The following is a 20505-nucleotide window of genomic DNA, read 5'->3' on the forward strand; positions in this document are numbered from 1 at the left end:
ATGCAGATAAATAATTGATGGCAGAGGAGGACAGATGGACCCTCCTCTGAGTTTATAGCTGCCAAGAAGTACTTGGGCACAAAAGCTGTGGCTGCTTACAAAGCTTGGCCTCGAACTGTCTGGGGTTTGCATGGTTTCCTTCCATCCTAGAAAGTTCCCATGTTCTTTGGTGAAATTGGAAGTAGTTCATTTGCTGTCCTGGGCTTCAGAGGAGGCACTTTTGGCCACCATATTTCTGGTCACTTCTCTGTGCAGGCTTGGTCAAAGTATTCTGTTCTGAAACTTATTCCTTGTGATAAAATACACCTATATTCATTAACGGATGGGTATATGGATAATAGATATGAGTGTGGAGGCTATCTACATTCCATTAGCAATACAAAATTATTACTTTGTGAAATATTATCCCATTCTGATGGGTTCCTATCTTAACATCCCTATTCCTGTGACATTATGAACCACAATAAAATACCTATAGTAGAAATGGGTTCTATTTTTGATCTCTGGGTTAGTTTCTTTCTCCAGAAATGTTTGGATGGTGGGTTTTTTTTTCCCACTGCCCTGCAGTAGGGAAAATCATTTACATGATGTCATTAAGTTTATTATTTCAATTACATGAGAAGGTTAAAAGTGTTTACCTGAGGCAATAATTGTTTCCAGGTTACCTGGTTTGTATTGGTCTTTTGTTTTGTTTGTGTGAGTGTGTGTGAGTGTGTAAGTAATTGGGCCTGTCTCTTAAAAGACACTATAAATTATGGATGATGTGAGAACTGTTAGTACTGTTTAAGGAGAAATATCTACATTCTGTATTACAACTCAACAAGATTATTTCAGATTTTACAAACTAATGATGATGCAAGGTATTACTCATTTTTAAAATTCTATCTGAGGTTTGTAGTAAGACTAAGTAGTTGGGGTTTAATGTGAAACTTGGATTTGAAATACAAACTAAGAATTTTCTGTCTCTTTATATAATAAAGTGTAAATTCAAGGTGCTAGAAAGTTTTGAAGCCAGATGATGTAACTAAGACACAAATTAGACTTCATATTCAAAACATTGCCTAGTGCAGTTACTAATATCCTGTAATATCACATATGCATAAGTACTTGTACATTATGTGAAGTACTACATGTTCCCACAGATAAATATGCTCAATAGCATATTTATGCTAAAATACCTAAATATAAGATATTTTCTTGCATTCGGTTTGAAAAAGATGCTATTAAGAAGATTAATTCAGATTTTTCTTGCAGATTTTTTTTTTTTTTTTTTAAACTCTTCCAGATAAAGCTCTCAGGCTCTATCCCCATGCAGAAGACTTGCATCACTGGAGATGCATGTTTCAAAATTAAAAATCCTAAAATACTACTTACTGTTTTAACAAACTTTAAATGTCCTGGTGCTTTTGTTGAAAATATAAAAACTTCTTATGGTAAAGCTTCAATTAGCGTCACTATCAAACATATGTTTTCAAGCTGACTGGTATGTCTCTTATAAAGTGTCTTAAACTAAGACTGTAGATTTTGGAGGAAGATGAAATTTTGACACAAGTGGCAAGTCAAAACAAAATCACTTTCTGTGTTAGGTTTCCACAAAAGTGTTACTTAGCATTCTCCATGAGATGCTGGCCTGGGGTTTTTGCCTTCATTTTAAGATGGTGGAAAAATATTTAATATACAGTTTTTTCACATATGGAATCCCTTTTCTTTGGTAAGAAAAGACCTTGGTGTACAGTTCAAACTTCTGGTTTAAGCCTAAAATGCATAGGCCCAAATCAGGTTTTGGAGTAACTGGCAAAACTTACTTTTCACCAGGCTAAATGTGGCCCTCATTCTAGAATGCTTTGAAAAGAGTTCCTGTATAATGAGAAAATTATGATCAGAAAACATATTAAACATTACAAAACAAAGTATTGTAAATTAACCTTTGTGTGTGTGTGGGGGGGGGGGGGGGAAGGAAGGGGTCTGGAGGAACTTATTATATAAATTGGTTTCAGACATTACTTTGTGTGTGTGTGTGTGTGTGTGTGTGTATATATTTAATTTTTTTTTTCCCCCTAGTGCACAGTGCTGTGGTAAACTGTCTTTCCTTTCACCCCTCTGGAAACTACCTCATTACTGCCTCCAATGATTCAACGCTTAAAATTCTGGATCTACTGGAAGGAAGGCTGCTGTATACTCTTCATGGTCACCAGGTGAGGAGCATCTTCACTATTACTTTGATAAAGTAATGCATAAAGCATGTGGACTCTGCAGCGGACAGAGAAATGTAGTCGAGTGTTAGGCTTCAGTTCTCTTGGCCGATAACTCTTAATGTCCTTGATCAAGTATTTTAATTAACCTGAAACTTCTTCAGTAGGGGGGTGGAGGAAATGTAGAGAAAACATAACAAGAAATGTAATTTGTTAATTTAATGTACTGCTTTCATAAGCAAGGAAAAAAGGGAGGCAGTGTATACCTCAGATCTAGATTTGGCTTTGAGGTTACTTTACAGAACAAGTTCTCATAATTTAGAAACAATCTTTTCAACATTTTCCTGCAGAGTCAGCTACAGAAATAAAAAGTGCTAATACATGAGGATCAATTCAGGAAACTGACTCTACACACAGATTAGTTACTTTGTCTGATAGGGTTTCTGAGAAGGTGGCGGAGTATGTTCCTGGGTGTGATTTGGAGTGAGAGCTTTTCTTGGGTCTTCCTGTTTTGTCGGCTGTTTAAGCTAATTTGTTATCTTCATTTGATTACTTAATGGTCCTGGTTGGTAGAGTTAATTTATTTGTATACTAGTATTTATGCTGCTGGGTGTTTTGTTGTGGTATGTCTAATTATAATCAGAGTGCTCAGAGCTCTTGTTTTTTTAAATGTTAAATCTAAATAAATAGTCTAATTTCACTTTCCAAGTCCAGTGAGGTTCAAACGCATGAATAGTGAAAGGCAAACAAGTTCTAAAATACTCTTTTGCAAGATGATGATGTGACAACTTAAAATTTAACCCAACAGTGTCCTTTTTGGCTGAGGGCTGGGACTTCGGTTTTGTAGCCCCACTTCGAAGGCCCAATTCTTGTAGGCCCATTTTGAAAATCCCAGCCTGAAGCTTCATAGAGGGCTGAATTACATGAAATACAAAAACTAGGATATCCACTAAATACAGGACACACAAACATGTATATTTGTAACCGATGTTTTAATAACCTGCTTTCTTTCTTTCATACTTGACAGGTAAGGGGAGTAAGGGCATTAATTATTTACTGAGAGCGGGGCCTAGGCAGTGGAGAGTAAAGACTGTGCCTCTTAGAAGTCTGATGTACTCTACACAGTTAGGTCGATATAAGGCAGCTTATGTCAACCTATTTATGTCAGTGTCTACAATACAGCCTTCCTCCCACCAATGTAAGTGCCCCACTACACCAACGACATAACTTCACCTCCACAAGAGGTGTAAGGCTTATGTTGGTGTAATTCGGTTGATGCAGTGTCTGTGCAGACGCAGCATCCCTTACATTAGCTATTGACTGTCGTGTCAATTTCATAGCAGGAGCTATGAAATTGCCAAGAAATCCAGGCAGCTAGAGCCCAGCTGCCCTATGCTCCTGGCTGGCAGCCGAGATGAGAAGCCCGGGTGGCTTTGGACCCCGCTTCCGGCTGGGAGCAGGAACAAGAAGCCTGGGTGGCATTGTCAGTTTCACAGCTTGGCGTGGGGAGCGTGGGGGTGGGAAGCTGGGGCAGCTGGACCCCGCTCTCGATGGGTGAGAAGCCCGGGTGGCTTCCCCTGCTCCTGGTGGGGAACTTGGAGTGGAGGGGAGGCAGCCTGCCGTGAGCTGTGGGGCAGCCGGATTCCTGACAGGGAACTGCCAGCGGAACTGAGAAACCAGGTTCTCAGCTCTCCACGCTGCCCCCTTAGGTCAGTGGAAGTGCTCCAGGTGAGGATGCGTACCATTGACCAAAGGAGGGTAGTGTGGACGTAAACCACCACAGTGATTACTGCAGTGGCTGTAAGTCAACTTCATACAGGTCAGCTTACGTTTCTAGTGTAGACATAACCATAGTGAGCCCTAGTGTGAGAGCAGGAGAAGGAGTGGGTAGGAGAGTGTCTTTAGTAACTGATTAACTTATTTATTAGGAGGCTGAGCCTGATTTCTACACACACACACTCTTTCTCTCCCCTCCCACTCCAAACCCTCATGTGGTTGCATAAAGGAGAGAATTTGACCTTGGCCTAGAGTAGTTTCCAGATCTGAAAAGGTAATGAATAGCTGTGAGTCATTAAACTCTGCATTGTGCAATACTAGAGGAAACTTCATTTGTAGATTTTTGTGGATTGATGCTATATTAAAAAAAAGGCTAGATTCTTCTTGAATCAGCCAGTCAGATGTGGGGCTATTTTGAATTGGATACATATGGACACATATATGTCACTCAATTTTGAGTCTGGTCTAGGTCAGTAAGACACGCCTCTCATTTTCTGCTGGATTCCGGCATTCCTTGTTCCCAGCTGTTGCTAATATAAGGTAACTCTTCTGCAGTAAGGGACTGCTACAGACAATCTGCCTTGCAACACACTAGTTCCTCCAGTTAGGGAGTAATGAAAAGAGGTGGGGATGAGAGAGAGCATTTTTTCCTAAAATCAAACTTTCTTCTGCAATCTTAGTAATGTACTAACTTAGGGCCTGGTTCAGCAGACCTGTTCTGGCCCTGAATTGGCTTCCCCAATCTTATAAAAACTGCTGTGTTGATTTGGAGGCTGATTTAACAAATAACTTAGTTTTCCACCCCCAAAAAAGTGTGTATGGGTTATGTATTGTCTCTTTCTTCTTCGAGTGCTTCCTCATGTCCATTCCACCATAGGTGTGTGCACGCCTCCGTGCATGGTTACTCGGAACTTTTCCCCTTAGCAGATCCGGTAGGGTTGGCTCCGGTGCCCCCTTGAACCCCGCGCGCAGGCTGCGGTATATGAGGTGCCGCCCTCCGTACACCCCCTCAGTTCTTTCTTTCCACCCGTGGCAGTTGCTGGAACTAGCCTTGCTCTCAGCAAGTACTATTCCCCTTGTTTGAACTTGTTTGTTGTTCTAAGTTAATTTAGTTAAGTAGTTGTTAAGTGTTGTCTTATCTATAACTACTCTAAACAAGTCCCTGCGGGGACTTCGAGCGGCCGGGCTATGCCCTGGTCGCCGGGATTCAAGCCATGTGCCTCCTGCGGGAAGGCCTTCCCGCTCAGCGACCCCCACGACCGCTGCCTTAAGTGCTTGGGGGAAGCGCACAGAAAAGAAAAGTGTAAGATCTGCAGGGCTTTTAAACTGAGGACTCAGAAGGACTGGGAAATCCGGTTGAAAGCCCGGCGTCCAAGCCAGCCCACTCCACCTCGGCACCAAGCAAGACCTCGGTGCAGAGCACACCGCCGGCACCGGCCTCGACTCGGCACCGCGCAACATCACTGGCACTGAAGAGGAAGAAGCAGTGCACGGAGCGTGGACACTCACCTGCGCCGTCGGTACAGACAGGGTCGAGTACAGAGATGTGCCTGTTCCGGCCTGTTGAGTCTTCTCCGGTGCCTGCATCTCTGGTCAGGGAACCTCCCCCGACTCCTGGGAGTGGGAGAGTGCCCCTGCTGACGCTGTCGACACTGGAGGCTTTTCTGGCGGCAAGAGCCTTATTGGCCTTGCCTACACCACCTCCGTCCTCCCCACTTCACCAAGGGAGAAGGGGCCAGTATCACGGGGGAAACCCACGCTGGGCCCCCTTGAAGGGCAGTGGAGATCCCCGGTATGGGGAGGAAGATCTCCCGCTGAATGGCCTCCGGGGGTAGAGCAGAGCTGCTCCCCCAGCAGTCGCTCCAAGTCGGCATCGGCCTGCACCAGCACGGGACGTGGAGTCTCCCTCTCGGCGCTGACGTTGATCCCTGGCACCGGAGGCAGAGCATGCCAGGAGGCGGCACCGTCGAAGTCTGCCAGGCGGCACTCAGACAGCTCCTATTCCAGATTCCCGGCACCGAGGAGTTTACCCGCATCGAGACGGCGCAGAACCTGGTCGCCTTCGGAGGACCCGACACGGTGCAGTCCACGACGTGGAACCCGGTCACTGGAGTCCAGCTTGGCATCGAGGAATTCGGAGCGGCACCGACCTCGGTCACCGAAGGTGTCTGCAGAGCCGCAAGGCAAGCGGCACTGGAAATCATCAGTACCGAGATGACGCTCCGGTACCTCTAGTCCTTTGGAGCGCACCTCCGTTTGTCTTCACCGCTTGCAGTGACGGAGGCAGTCCTCATCGTCCTCCAGGTCGGAGGCATCGAGAGGGCGGTCCCTGGCACGGAAGGACGCCCAGGACTGAGGACGGACATGGTGCTGCTGGTCCAGTGGTTTGGGGGTCTTCCAGGGGGGACAGTCGGGACAGCCGACGCCCCCACAAAGCGTCATAGCCTGTGGCGCAGTCAGCCCTGGTTTGGCCCCAGGGTCAATGGCCGCAACCATGGCCTTATTGGGCCCCTTGGGGTATCCAGCTGCAGCCGGGGCCCCAATTCCTTTTGTCATCGGGGGTGCAGTCTGCCTCCAGAACAGGAGAAGGCCCATAGACACCACTCCTCGGACGAGGAGTCGGACCCAATGGAAGGACCCTCAGTGGGTGCAACCCTTCGCCGGGAGGGGGCGCACCCGCAGGACACGCCTCAGCAGTCTTCTTCCTCCTCTCCGGATGAGGCAGTCTCCCTCTCTCTGTGCCACTGGACGATTTCAGGGCGCACCAGGATCTGCTCAAGAGGGTGGCCTCCAACTTGGGGCTGGAAGTGAAGGAGTTAGAAGAGGCGGAAGATAGCCTTTTTAATGTGCTGGCGGCGGCTGCCCCAGCGAGAGTGGCCCTCCCAGTTCACGAAAGGGTCCTTAAGATTGTAAAGGCCCTGTGGCACACCCCTTCCTCGGTTGTCCCTACAGCAAAGGTGGCCGAGAAAAAATATTATGTCCCGGCTGAAGGGTTTGAGTATTTGTTCACTCACCCCGACCCAGGAACCTTGGTGGTAGATGCGGCTAACCAGCGTGACAGGCAAGGTCAGCCAGGGTCCACTCCCAAAAACAAAGACAATTAGAAGCTGGACTTGTTTGGGAGAAAGGTTTATTCCACAACAAGCCTTCAGTTCAGGATTGCCAACCATCAGGCCGCCCTGGGGAGATATAATTTCAACCTGTGGGACTCCCTCAGGTGGTTCGCTGAGGTCCTGCCCCAGGACCAGGCTGCAGCCTTTAGCACCATCGTGGAGGAAGGAACCATGGTAGCTAGGGCAGCGCTCCATGCATCCTGTGACGCTGCTGACTCGGTGGGCAGGGCCATAGCCTCCGCCATCTGTATGAGAAGGTGCTCGTGGCTGCAATCCTCAGGCCTGTCCCAGGAGGTGCAGCAGTCTATTCAGGACCTCCCCTTTTGATGAGGAACGATGAGGCAGATCATCTCAGCAGGTCATTTCTACCTCGCCATGACTGGTCGTTGCACCCAGAGGTGGTGGCTATGATTTTCCACAAGCGTGGCGTTCCCCAACTGGACCTATTCATGTTAGCCTGGAACACCAAGTGTCCAAGGTTCTGCTCGCTCCGGGGTTGCGAGACTGGGTCGATTTCCGACGTGTTCCTCATGGACTGAACGGGGACCCTCATTTACGTATTTCCGCCCATTCCTCTCCTGCCCAAAGTTCTCTTGAAAATCAAGAGGGACATGGTAGATGTTATACTCATCGCTTCGGCCTGGCTGAGACAGCACTGGTTCAGCATGCTGCTGGACCTTTTGATCGCCCCATTCCTGGAGCTCCCGAGGCAGCACGACCTTCTGTCCCAGGACCATGGTCACCTGTTGCACCCAGACCTGGACTCCCTGCACCTCACGGCCTGGAGACTCTGTGGCTGACAAGGGGAGAGAGCCTGCTCGGTGCAGGTCCAACAAGTCCTGCTTGGCAGCAGGAAACCTTCAACACAGGTCATGTATCGGGCTAAGTGGAAATGGTTTACCGCTTGGGCAGAGTCCCGGGACATTCCACCCAGCCTCTCGCCTGTACAGGCGATCCTGGAGTACCTGCTCCAGCTAAACCTCCAGGGTCTGGTGTTGGCCTTGCTGAAGATTCACCTGGCAGCCATTTCGGCCTTCCATCAGCCGCTAGAGGAGAGATTCCTGTTCTCCCATCCCATGTCGGTCAGGTTCCTCAAGGGGGTGGAGAGGCTTTATCCCAGGGAGGCACTGGGTCACGGACCTGTGGATCTCAACTTCGTCCTCTCGAGACTCACGGAGTCCCCCTTTGAAGCCATGGCTTCATGCCTGCTACTCATGCTTTCATGGAAGGTAGCCTTCCTGGAGGCCATTACCTCAGCTAGGAGTGTCTCCAAGATTAGGGCCTTGACCTCTGAGCCCCCTTATACAGTATTCTGTAAGGATAAGGTGCAGTTGAGGCTGCATCCAGCCTTCCTGCCCAAGATGGTTTCCCAATTTTATTGTAATAAAATATTTTTTTCCCAAACCGCACAGTTCGGGGGAGGAGAGGAGATGGCATTCACTGGACGTGAGACGAGCCCTGGCCTTCTACATCAAGTGTACAAAGCCGTCCCAGAAATCGACTCAGGTCTTCGTCGTAGTGGCTGACCAGATGAAAGGCTCAGCTGTCTCCACCCAGTGCATCTCCTCGTGGATTACATCATGCATCAAGTTCTGCTACGAGCAGGCGAGGGTGCCGCTTCCGGGAACCATCACAGCGCACTCAACCAGAGCTCAAGCCTCATCTATGGCCTTCCTGGAGAGAGTGCCCCTGCAGGACATCTGCAAGGCCGCCACCTGGTCATCAGTGCATACCTTCACGTCCCACTACGCCATCATCCAACAAATGAGAGAGGACGCGGGATTTGGCAGAGTGGTGAGGAGGGCAGCTCACTGGTAACTCCGACCCACCTCCAAGGTATTGCTTGTTTGTTGCCTATAGTGGAATGGACATGAGCAATCACTTGAAGAAGAAAACAAGGTTACTTACCAGTATCTGATGTTCTTCGAGATGTGTTGCTCATGTCCATTCCACAACCCCCTTCCCCCCGTCCCTGCTGCTGGAGTGGGCAGAAAGAAGGGACTGAGGGGGCGTAGGGCCAGCAGTGCCTCATACCACGACATGCGTGCGGGGCTCCAGGGGGCACCAGAGCCAGCCCTATGGGATCTGCTAAGGGGAAGAAAGTTCCGGGAACTGTGCATGGAGGCGTGCACTCACCTATAGTGGACATGAGCAACACATCTCGAAGAACATCAGTTACTGGTAAGTAACCTTTTTTTACTCCTTCCCCCCCAACCTTAACACAGCTGTCCATACAGGTCCGGTGACAGAGAGATGCTTCTTTCCACTGTGAACAGTTGGTGTAGGGTCTCGCAGTTGCACTGTTTCCTTCATCAGATTAGTTGGCAGATATACCATGTACCCAACGTACTTGAATTTTTTTCCGAAATGTCTTACTACTGAGGGTATGTCTACACTGCATTAAGAACTGAGACTGCAGCAAGTGTAGAACTACCCAACCTAGCTTAGATCTAGTGAGGTGTGAGTAACGGTAGCAGTGAAGCCATGGCAGCATGGATGATACAGCTCTGCCTGGGACCCTGGGTTTGTACTCGGACAGCTAGCCCATGCTGCTGCAGTTTCATTGCTTTCGGTACCCAAACTAGCTAGATAAAGCTAGCTCGGTTATGTCTGTATGTGCTGCAGTCAGGCCTCTGATTACAATGTAGACATATCCTAAGTCAGTGACAGTAGCTATTGAGGTTGGAAATGAAGTGTTAAAAGACAAATGTACTTTTCTTAAGAAAATGAGCAAGATTGTAGAAATATTAGTCACCCAGATGAGCAGCTTGTTCTCAAGACATTCTTGACTTGTGCGTTTGTGTGGGAGAATATGCCTGGTCCACATTTGGTGGCTCTTCTGACAGCTGACTGCTGTTCTGGGACAGTTACTGGTACATGAAGATTTCAGGAAGAAGACGCGAGTTTCTTCAAACATGCTTTGACGCAACTGTTGTAATGCCAGGAATTTGTGTTACTGGCTGATTAGTTCTAGTTTACATAGTGAGGATTGCCAAGTTTACATTGCTGTCTTTAATTATAATGGAGCTGGCCCCTCATAACAGAAGGATCATTAGAGAGACAAGTTTATAGCTCTGAGCTGACATCTTGCAGCTGCAAAATATCATGCTCTAGCTGCATATTTTTATTCTTAAGTGTTTCAAGTAGTGAAATGCTTTCACTCTCATAAAAATGAGATTTGGTGTGCAGGCCCACCATTGATATTTGTTCATCCTACAGGAACAGAACGTTACAGGGCCTTTTAAAAGTCATTCTTAGGTAGTCATTAGAAAAATGTAAATATGTAAGCTGTATGTATACTTTTTCTGAGGGTTCTAATGACTGCTTCCAGACAACTTCATTAACAGAGTACAAGTTGTAAGCAAATAGTTATGTAAAACATTACTATGGTTATATTTATAAATAAAACCAAAAATGCAGAGCTAAGGTGCTGCAAGCAATCTTAACTTTGGCCATATAATTCTCACCTTCTACCCACCTGATTGGTAGGTAGTAAACTATAGAAACTCGCCACTTCACTGACTAAAACTGTAAGACACTTTAAACAGGTGTTTAAGCATATGGATGTACTACTCAACTATCTGCTATCAAAATATATAGAGGACACTGTCAGATTTGCATGAAGTTCCAGGCCTATTGTGCCCATATGTGTTGTGTGGTGGGAGGGGAGATGAGGTAGATACACATGTCTGTGTATAGTGCTTATAAGTAGTGAAATTTTTAGATACCACTTGAAATATAATAAATGGAGTCTTTTTTTTCCATTTCTTAACTTTTTAAAAAAAAAATGAATTGCAGCTAGAAAGCCAGTGAAGAAGTGTCTTTTCAGTAGTTGGTTAGTTGTTTTTACTGGCATACATGCTGTTTTTACTAACTGACCTGACGTCATCTAAATGCTTTTCCCATGCAAAAAAAATTATCTGTATAGTGGCTTCTTACCTCTACATTTTTAAAGAAGTGATTTGTCTTTGCCTCACCTGACAGAAGGGATTAAATGTTATGCCATCATGTGCTCATCCATCATCTGGGTGAATTTCTGACACTACATCATCTTTGTCTAGCACTCACTCAGTGGATAAATGAGCAGAGAATGATTTTGATGCTGAGGCAGAGCAGTATGCAGTTTCCTTTGTGGAAAGGAGAGTGGCATTGGCTCAAGGTCCTGGAGGTTTCTAGTAGCATCACTGGAGGTTTCTAGTAGCATCACTGGAGGAGTCACTGAATTGAAGATTAGGAAGTGTGAGATCTAGATTCCCCCATCTTCTCTCCTTTGTAGTAGGAAGGATGTGCATAGATGGTATCAGTCAGGAGCAGGAACTCTACTGGGCAGCTCTGGTGGCTGATGTGTTTTCCTTCCTGGATGTGGAGGAGGGTAGTGTGGGAAGACTGTGAATAATTGAATGACTTTGTGGGAAAAATCACCATGGTGGACTGCCAACCTTAATGACTGGTTTTCGTTTTCAATGTTGTATCTGTAACAAAATGAGCTAAAAGCAGTCTGTGCATTTTTTTTTTTTTTAATTTTTTTTAGTTTAAAGCTTCAACACAGGAGTTCATAACCTCTGTCAGGACTTGACGACAGTTTTGAAAAGTTTGGAGTTTTACAGTGAGTGACTTTCTCCCAAAAATATCCAACTATTCTAAAAATACTCAGACACTAATTCTCATTGCAGGTAACAGAACAAAATTTTACATTTCCAGATCAAGCCATTTTTGACCTGACATTGTAAGAGGAGATTTTCTCCTTTCCGAAGGTGAAAAAACCTCCATTTGCCAGATAAGCTTTTGTCTAATTAACCTCAAGTTTGGCCTGATTGGGGAGAAGGGGAACCTCATCAGGTCTGAAGACATTCATGAGACATTTTGGGTGAGGCAGATTGGGAGGATTAAAACATGAAATTTATTTGTTTTAGCTTTAATGGGAGTAACTACCAGGTCTTCATTAAGGCATTTGTACAGAAAGTTATAAGACTGCTCTTCCGTTAGATTCGTGTAGCGTTTTACAATCCCCAGTTTTTATAGAGCTTCATGAGCCACCCGGTTGATGAGGTTTTTGTTTTTGAGAAATCTGATTTGCAAGTAGTTCATAAATCTGATAAGAATATATTTTGCGTTTCTGTTTTTTGTAGGTCATCTCCAAAAAGAGGAACAACTATTTGTCTTGATTATATTTAGGTGTAACTTAAGATATGCCATGATGATAGGAGGGAGGGGCCAGCATTGTGTGGGGGGAGGTGGGTTTTGGAAATAAGGTAAAAGAGCAGTACTACCAGAACACTTTTTATAATTTAAAAACATTGTTATTTATAATAAAATTAGGACTGTCAATTAATCACAGTTAATGCGTGTGATTAATGCAAAACAAATTAACTTGATTAAAAAAATTAGTCATGATTAATTGTAGTTTTAATTACACTGTTAAACAATAATATAATACCAATTTAAATTTATTGAATGTTTTTCTACATTTTCATATACATTGACTTCATTTACAACACAGAATACAAAGCGTACAGTTCACTTTGTTTTTATTACAAATATTTGCACTGTAAAAAAGATAAACAAAAGAAATAGTATTTTTCAATTCACCTCATATAAGTCCACTCAGTCCTACTTCTTTTCAGCCAATCACTAAGACAAACAAGTTTTTTCACATTTACGGGAGGCAGTGCTGCCTGCTAATTTACAATATACCTGAAAGTGAGAACAGGCGTTCATATGACATTGCTGTAGCCAGCTTTGCAGGGTATTTACGTGCTAGATATGCTAAACATTCATACACCCCTTGCTTTGACTTGTAGGCTCTAAAGTTTTTTTTACATTGTTTTGTTTGAGTGTAGTTATGGGGGGGAGAGTGGGGGGAATTCTACATTTGTAAATTTCACTTTCACAATAGAGATTGCACAACAGTACTTGTATGAGGTGAAATGAAAAGTACTATTTTTTATCTTTTTAACAGTGCAAATATTTGTAATAAATAATATGAAGTGAATACTGTACACTTTGTATTCTGTATTGTAATTGTTTTTCCACATTTTCAAATATATTGATTTCATCCAGAATATTTATTATATATTTAAATTGGGATTCTATTCTTGTTTAACTGTGTGATTTAAAACCGCTATTAATCACGACTATTTTTTAAATCTCGGGATTAATTGTGATTTAAAATCATTTAACAACTCTAAATAAAACTGATGCAGGAAAACTAAATTTGCTTGGGGTCAAGTAGCTTGTTGCAGCATTGTTTTTTCTTTTTTCTTTTTCTTTTTTTTTTTTTTTTTTTTTTTTTTTTAATACTTATCATTTGAGAGGGGAATAGCAAAGAAAAATGGGGAAGGCAGGAGAAAAGAAAAAAGCAGAAATCCTAATAACAGGTTATAGAAACTAAGTTACATTTTGGGTCTCTGATTCAAATATTCCCGGTTATGGTGGTGTCTTTTTATAAACTGAATGTTTTAAGACTTGCAGCAGCATGTGTAACCGTTGTAACTCTCTCTGTGAACAAAATCACTGCAAAAGGATGGCGTGGTTCTAAATGGCATTTTATAGTATCTAATAGGTATATTTATTGTGCAGCTGACTTCTAGTACTCAGTGAAGATAATGTGATTTTTTTGAAAGTTTGAATATTACTCCTGATTTGGAAAATATTACTGTTTTCTGTCAGAGAAATGACATGTATTCCAGCATAAATTTAATAATAAAAAGTAAATTGTGTTAATGATATTTACCTTGGTTTCCTGCAGTGTCACAGATTTGAACCATATTGTGTGTGTGTTTATATAGAAGAATTCATAATCATGTATAACAAATAATACAGGAGTATTTTCAAAAGACAGATAAGTAATTGATTTCCTTTTAGTAATAGGAGGTGATTAGCGTAGAACTTTGTAAGGCCTCTCCTCCCCTGGACACACCAGGAGCTGCTCCAGCACCAGCCCCGCCCTCAAGCTGCATAGCAGCTGATCCCTCCCCTCCCAGCCCAGTCCCATCCCTTACCCCCACCTTTACAGGTGGTGGTAATACAAGTGATGCTTTATGCTGGTGGTATGCAACATGGTAGAGTTTGGGAACCACTGTTATATTCCGAAAGGTTTACAATAGGTTTCTTTCCCTTCCCTTGGGCAACATGTCCTATTTGTTTCATAGAGGGACCTGCTGCAAGCACCAGGGAGCCGCTCCTGCACAGATTCAACTCTCTGTCTTGCCCAGAGGGCCATGTGCTTCCCTTGGTCTTCACTAAGAGGTGTTTTATGCTCCAAGACAGTTGTTTTAAGAATTCCTTTCAAATCCTTCCATGTGGTCATTGGGTTTGTCCCTTAAGGAATTAGCAGGAGTTTTAGCCCCCTTTTTAAACCATGAATGGACAGATGTCCTGGGATCTCAGGACATCCACAGCCTCTGCTTGTGCAGGCATAATCATGTACCTGTGTATTTGCTCGCATAAAGAACTGTGGGTGCAAGTAGTAGCAGTTGTTCTCTGCCTCATTAGTAGGTGCAAACAGATGAGCTAAGTGGTTTACAATGGCAATTTATCTGGCCTACGTGTATTTCCTTGTTCACTATTTGTAAGGTTTGATGTATGTTTTATTTTCTAAGTGCATCAGAGGAAGAAGGAGAACTGGGCAAAGGGGTGTGGCTTGATTTTTGGGAAAATGAGTGCAGTGCTATTAAAGTAGCACATCCCCTTAACTCAGCTAAGGGTAATGAAAAGCTGATTGCCTGCCTGTCTGGGTGCAGTGTGACCTGATGTAACATAGCAAGGTTACCCAAACTTTACTTCAGTCAAAGTATACATTTTGTGTCTCTGTGTAGGTTTTTACTTGTTAAATTAACTTTTCCAGAAGCCTTAGTCATCTGCAGTCTCTGGAAACCTGATCCAGACTTAGACAGAAGCTCGGCAATATACACTTATTGAAGCAAGCTGCGAAGTAATTGTTTAGTGTCTGTCATAATATTTCATTCCCAGTATTCTCTGCTATTTATTCCTAATAGAACAGTTTGTCTGTTGCGTCTGTGCTTAGATAACTATTTCTTAACTCTCCTTTATTGCATCTAAGTGTTTCCCTTATCCTTTTGAGATTGTGTACATCTTAAATGTTTGTGAAAATACTTTTAAACCAGATGTTTAAACCTGTGTGAATAGTATTGCACTTCTGTTCAACCATTACTTCAGTAGACTAGTCAAGACTATTTAAAGTCTAAAATAATTGACTCTGAAGATTTTCCTAGCACTTCAAAATGTGGGTGTCTATAGTAGATGAAGTATTTTATAAATGCATTAACTTTGACCTTTTCTCTGTATAACTATTTTAAAATCAAATATCTACAGCAGTATTGCCAAGAGCAGCTGTTCTCCGCGTCGCTGAAAAAGGGAAGCTGTCCCGGATTTTTAGGCGGAGGGTATCGAGTATGAGTGTAATTTCCCCACGGAGCCTAAAGGGTTCCGCGGGGAAATTTAATTGAGAAACGCTGATCTACAGCAAATCTTTCTGAAGGTGGTGATGATGATGAAGCCTCAGGTCAATGTCGACATCCAATGGATTTAGCAAGCACTATAGGTGCACACATATATGTGAGGTCAGACCCATGTGAAAACTGCAAATACAGTTACATGTGGGACAAACATGATTGTTCATGTCAGTTGCAGGCTGTTGTATCCTTTCTTTTTGTTGTTCGTGTGTTTTGCATAAGGTGTTAACACGTCTTGCTTCAAAGTGGTTAATGGTGACATGACAAATCTGCTCCCACCTTGCTCTGTCATGGGCTGTTGCTTTCCAGTTGTTGGGGTCAACTTTATATGCTTTCAAAATTGACTTCTGTCTGTCTTTATATCATTTATAGTGGCCACCATGAGAAGAGGTGCTTTGCTTTAGCTGCCCATAAAGTATGGCCTTGGGGGATTCTTGAGTTGACCAGGAGAACGAGATGCTTCTGCAGTGATGTGCAGTGGATAGGGGAGGGGTGCAGGGAGAACCTAATGACTCAGCACAGAGACATTAGCACACCAAGATCTTGCTGTAGTACTAGTGACTTGGTGCACTGAAGATTTGAGGTAGCAGCACTGGACACCCTGCACTTGCTGACATCTTGGCATGAAAGCACTGAGCAATCCCCACTGTGCCTGCACTGTACTAGCATCCGTCTCTTCTCCATCCCATCTACACTTGTCCCCTGTGCTTCCTCCCTGATGCCAGTTGCAGCTACATAGTTATAGCAGATTGTGAAGAAATGCACTAACAGAGCATGAGGATGAGGTTATATTTCAGAGGGGCAGATTAGTTGAATCGTGTACATTTTACATTAACAGGTTTCTTTGTCTCTTTAAAAAAAAAAAAACTGATAAAAGAGAATTGGATTGATGCTCTGATGCACTCTGTGTGCTTCACTGATCTGAGCAGCTGTAGGATATAGTCCTAGTATTGTCAGCTCTGGCAGTTTGAGGTCTCTCAAAGCTCTAGCTCCTGCAGTTACATGATTGTGTGAACAAAGAAAGTCATCTTTCCTTATCTACCACTTATTCGTAACTAAAAACTAGACTTCTCTGAGCCCAAACTTTTGTAAATCTGAATTTATTATTTTGACTGTACAGAGAGCGGTACAAAGGGTGGCTTACTCCCTAAAAGATGAGGGTAACATTAAGTGCCTAGAAGCCAGATTTCAGAGGTAATTTAGGTGTCTGAAGATGCAGGTAAGTGTCTAGTGGAATTTCCAGAAGCGATCTCTTTGGGCACCTAAATATCTTTTGAAAATCTGGCTCAAACTGACTTACGTTCTTTTGAAAATTTTACCCATGGTCCTGAACAGCTTCCCACTAAAACACTAGTGTAGTTCTTTTTACACCTGGCTATTTGATATTGAGGAGCTGGGTATCTTAAATTAAAACGTAAATAAATAAAATTAATTGAGAAACTTCTAGTAACCTCTAAACCTGTTGAAATCTGTATTGAGGAATAAGTGTTTGATTTTGACTGAGTTAAAATTATGCTATTATTTCTTGTCTGAAGGCCTGTCTTGAACCTCAGCATTATAGCTTTTTACCTCCTGTAAATGTTTTTATTTTTACAGGGGCCAGCTACCTGTGTTGCATTCTCAAGAACTGGGGACTCTTTTGCTTCAGGAGGGTCTGATGAACAGGTGCGTGATGTCTGCCTAATCTGACAGTCTTTTGGTTTTTTTTGATTCTTGATATAATTGAGTGAACAGAAAAGGTTTCTACTTCTGATGCAGAAAAATCCAGTGTTTGTGGAACAATGTTGTTTGCGGAGGAGAGGATACATTAGTTTTAGCACAGATGACCTTTTAAGATAGTTTCATGTCTAAGGTTAGGGAATGAAATACAGATGGAATATTTTTTCTGCAGCATTTGTAGGGTGAATCAAGCTATAAGAGGAAATAGAATAAAACCAATCCAATAGAATATAGTCACTCCATACAAGAGAAGTTGTCAAGTGCCTAGACAATCAGCACTTTAGCACCTTTCCACTCAATGTAAAGGGCTCTGTATACACTAAGCATCACCTCAAGAGGTAGGTAAATATTGTATCCATACCTCATGGGTAAACTGAGGCACAGTGAAGGTTATTTGCCTACATTCAAACAGGATAGCAGAGCTTGGAATATAACTTTTTTTCTTTAATTTTAAGTTGCAAAGGCTTCTTGAATTCCTTTATTTTGTTTTGAATTTGTATATATATATTTTTTTCATGTGAGGTAATCTGTTATATCTGACAGCCAGTTCTTTTTCTTTTCTTTTCTTTTCTTTTTTTTTTTTTTCCTTTTCCTCAGTGATGACATTTCACATGTCCAGAAATTTCTCTTGCTATTGTTTAAACCGGGAAACCAAATTATAACACTTGACCTTTCTTTTTTCCAAAAGGTTCTACACATCTAGTTTTACTGGTAGCAACTTCATTATAAACTCTCAGTTTTATACTGTTTTGAAAAATCCTCCCTTTTGGCTGTAATTTTCTTTGCTTACCATCAGCACAAAGGTGATTTTGTGTGTGTGTATGTGTGTGCAAGCACAAAGCTTTAATGCAAGGAGGAAGAAATAACTCAAGCTATGTGTATATTTAAAGTTTTCTGCACACTTCTGTTATGAATGCATTCAGCAAACATTTCATAGCATCTTAATTCTATTAAATTCTGTATTTATGGAATTTAAATACATAATGCCTATAGCCTGATCCTGCAAAGTTTTATACACACGCTTAACTTATTGCACTGTTATCCAGTGTGTAAAATTAAGCCTGAGTGTAAGTCTTTGGGACTTTAGGTTATATACAAAGGTGTCTCTCTTTCTTTTGTTTTTGGCTACTGTTTTACAGTTGCATGATCAGTTTCTGTAACTATGGAAGGTACAATGTGAAATACAATCAAGTTTTCTAAAAACATGGAAGTAAAACTAAACAAAAATATTCCTGGTGTAAAAATGTAATTAGTAGCTAAAATGAACCCCACAAACTTTAAATCCTACAAATATTTAAATGTCCTTTTATTTGTCAAATAGCTTAAAATATTTTAAATACTTATCAACTTTGGTAGGTATTCACTATCCTAAGGAATTCGTGTCGTGTCGTCCCCCCCCTCCCTCCCCCCAGTGCACTTTCATATTGTCATGTGACCAATTTTTTAAAAGAATCCAGATTTTTGTCTTGGCATTCTTCAAAAGTACTTACGGTGGTTACGTAATTCATTGTGGAGAGAAGTTGCCTGTTGTTAGGCTTCAGTTTTGATAGATAGTATGTTTCTATAGGTCTCATTTTACTTTGCCAACTAAGCTCTCTCTTCTCCTGAGAACTAAGCCATAGGTAACAAAGTAAGTCCTGATATTCGGGTCTATGCCTGAAGATTAATATGATGTAAACATAACTTCTCAGCACGTCAGTGGATTTCATGGTATTCAAACATTTTTGGAATTACCAAGGTAGCTGTCTAGTTCCATGGCATACTTGACCCAGGAGAGGTCTTTTGAGAACTCAAATGATGGGTTTGTCTACATGAACTATTAATTTGCAGTTTGCTGGTGTGTGACTCTACCCCCTCACTAGACTGTTGTGGACTAACTGTACATGTGGATCCTGCTGATGCATCTTAAGGTGCCATGATCTACTCCCATTTCAAAGAGGAGTAGATCAGAGCACATTAACATACTGTTAATGCACATCAGCTAGTCCATAGCAGGCTAGTTGTGGGATAGATTCACATCCCAGCTTGCAGCAAACTAAATGTTTGCAAGTGTTATGTAACTTCTCTATTGAATTACATTTTTTCTGATGTTGCCAAAGTCTATTCTATTGCTCTTTGCTGGCAAAGCTTTACTCTCAGAACCCTGGGTGTGCTAACATTTTTCCAGACTGCCAGCAGAATGAAAGCATATATGTAAATTGCAGTTTTTAAAAGGATTAATTTTAACCAGTTGGTTTTTATCCTGCAGGTGATGGTATGGAAAACTAACTTTGATGCTGCTGATTATGGTGAGGTATTGAAAACTCAGACGTTTGCCACTAATGTAACAGGATCTCTTCACAATCTGGTAGGTCAGCCCATCTTACATTAACACTGATGATGATTGTTGACATTTTGACTTCCCTAGTTTACCTACCTATATAAAATACTTGAGAGGAAATGCTAGTTTTTCTTTGAAGCTTTGCAGAATCTTCTCTCTTGCCTATCAGTTGATCTCCCCATTTCAAGTCATTACCAAGTGAAGCTAAATTCTAATCAAGCACCTAACAATAGCTCCTCAGAGGACAGTCTGGAAATCTATGTGAGCACCAGTCACTGATATTCTTTTTAACATTTTTTAGCTTTTGCATAGATTAAGTGAGCTAGCTATTTCCGTTTTTAATGAGAAAACTAAGAGGATATTTAATGAGCATTGCCTATACCTTACAAGGTGTCTGACTGTGTATTTCAGGCTACCAGGGTACTGAGTCCTCTTGTTCTTCAGCATTAACTTAAGTTGCAGAATGTTTATTTTATTGATGAGGCTGTTATTGTTTCTGGTTATCCCCTAAAAAGTGCAATTAAATAAATGGATGAATAATATGGCCTTAGAAAAAAGGGAATATGTAAGCAAAGCTTTTCTTTGATCGAATTGTGTTTAAAGATATAGCTATGATCTGGATAATGTTTCATTTAAAAGAAAACAAAACCATTAGCAGCAACTGAAGTCTAGTGTTATGAAAATATGACTAAATCCATTAGGCTTGTGCCAGAGTTCTGAAAATAGGTTTTGTCATAAGAACAGAAGAAAGGCCATAGCAGGTCAGACCAATGGTCCATCTAGCCCACTAGCCCATCTTCCCACAGTGCCAAATGCTTCAAAGGGAGTGAACGGAATAGGGCAATTTATCAAGTGGTCCATCCTAGCTTCTGGCAATCAAAGATTTAGGGAGACCAAGAACATAGAATTGG

General features: G+C 42.5%; 1 protein-coding gene across 1 annotated transcript in view; it reads left to right on the forward strand.

The window, feature by feature from the left end:
* The window catches only part of POC1A (POC1 centriolar protein A), a 95118-nt gene that overhangs the window by 23548 nt on the left and 51065 nt on the right, over window positions 1-20505 (forward strand). Inside the window, exons 7-9 of the mRNA XM_067568104.1 lie at window positions 2062-2195; window positions 17152-17220; window positions 19523-19621. Of these exons, the coding sequence (XP_067424205.1) occupies window positions 2062-2195; window positions 17152-17220; window positions 19523-19621 (302 nt within the window). The remainder of the gene's footprint in view (window positions 1-2061; window positions 2196-17151; window positions 17221-19522; window positions 19622-20505) is intronic.

The sequence above is a fragment of the Emydura macquarii genome, unplaced genomic scaffold (genome assembly GCF_026122565.2).
Source record: "Emydura macquarii macquarii isolate MOO-44397 ecotype Brisbane River unplaced genomic scaffold, CSIRO-AGI_Emac_v2 contig_2846, whole genome shotgun sequence".
Lineage (NCBI taxonomy): Eukaryota > Metazoa > Chordata > Testudines > Chelidae > Emydura > Emydura macquarii.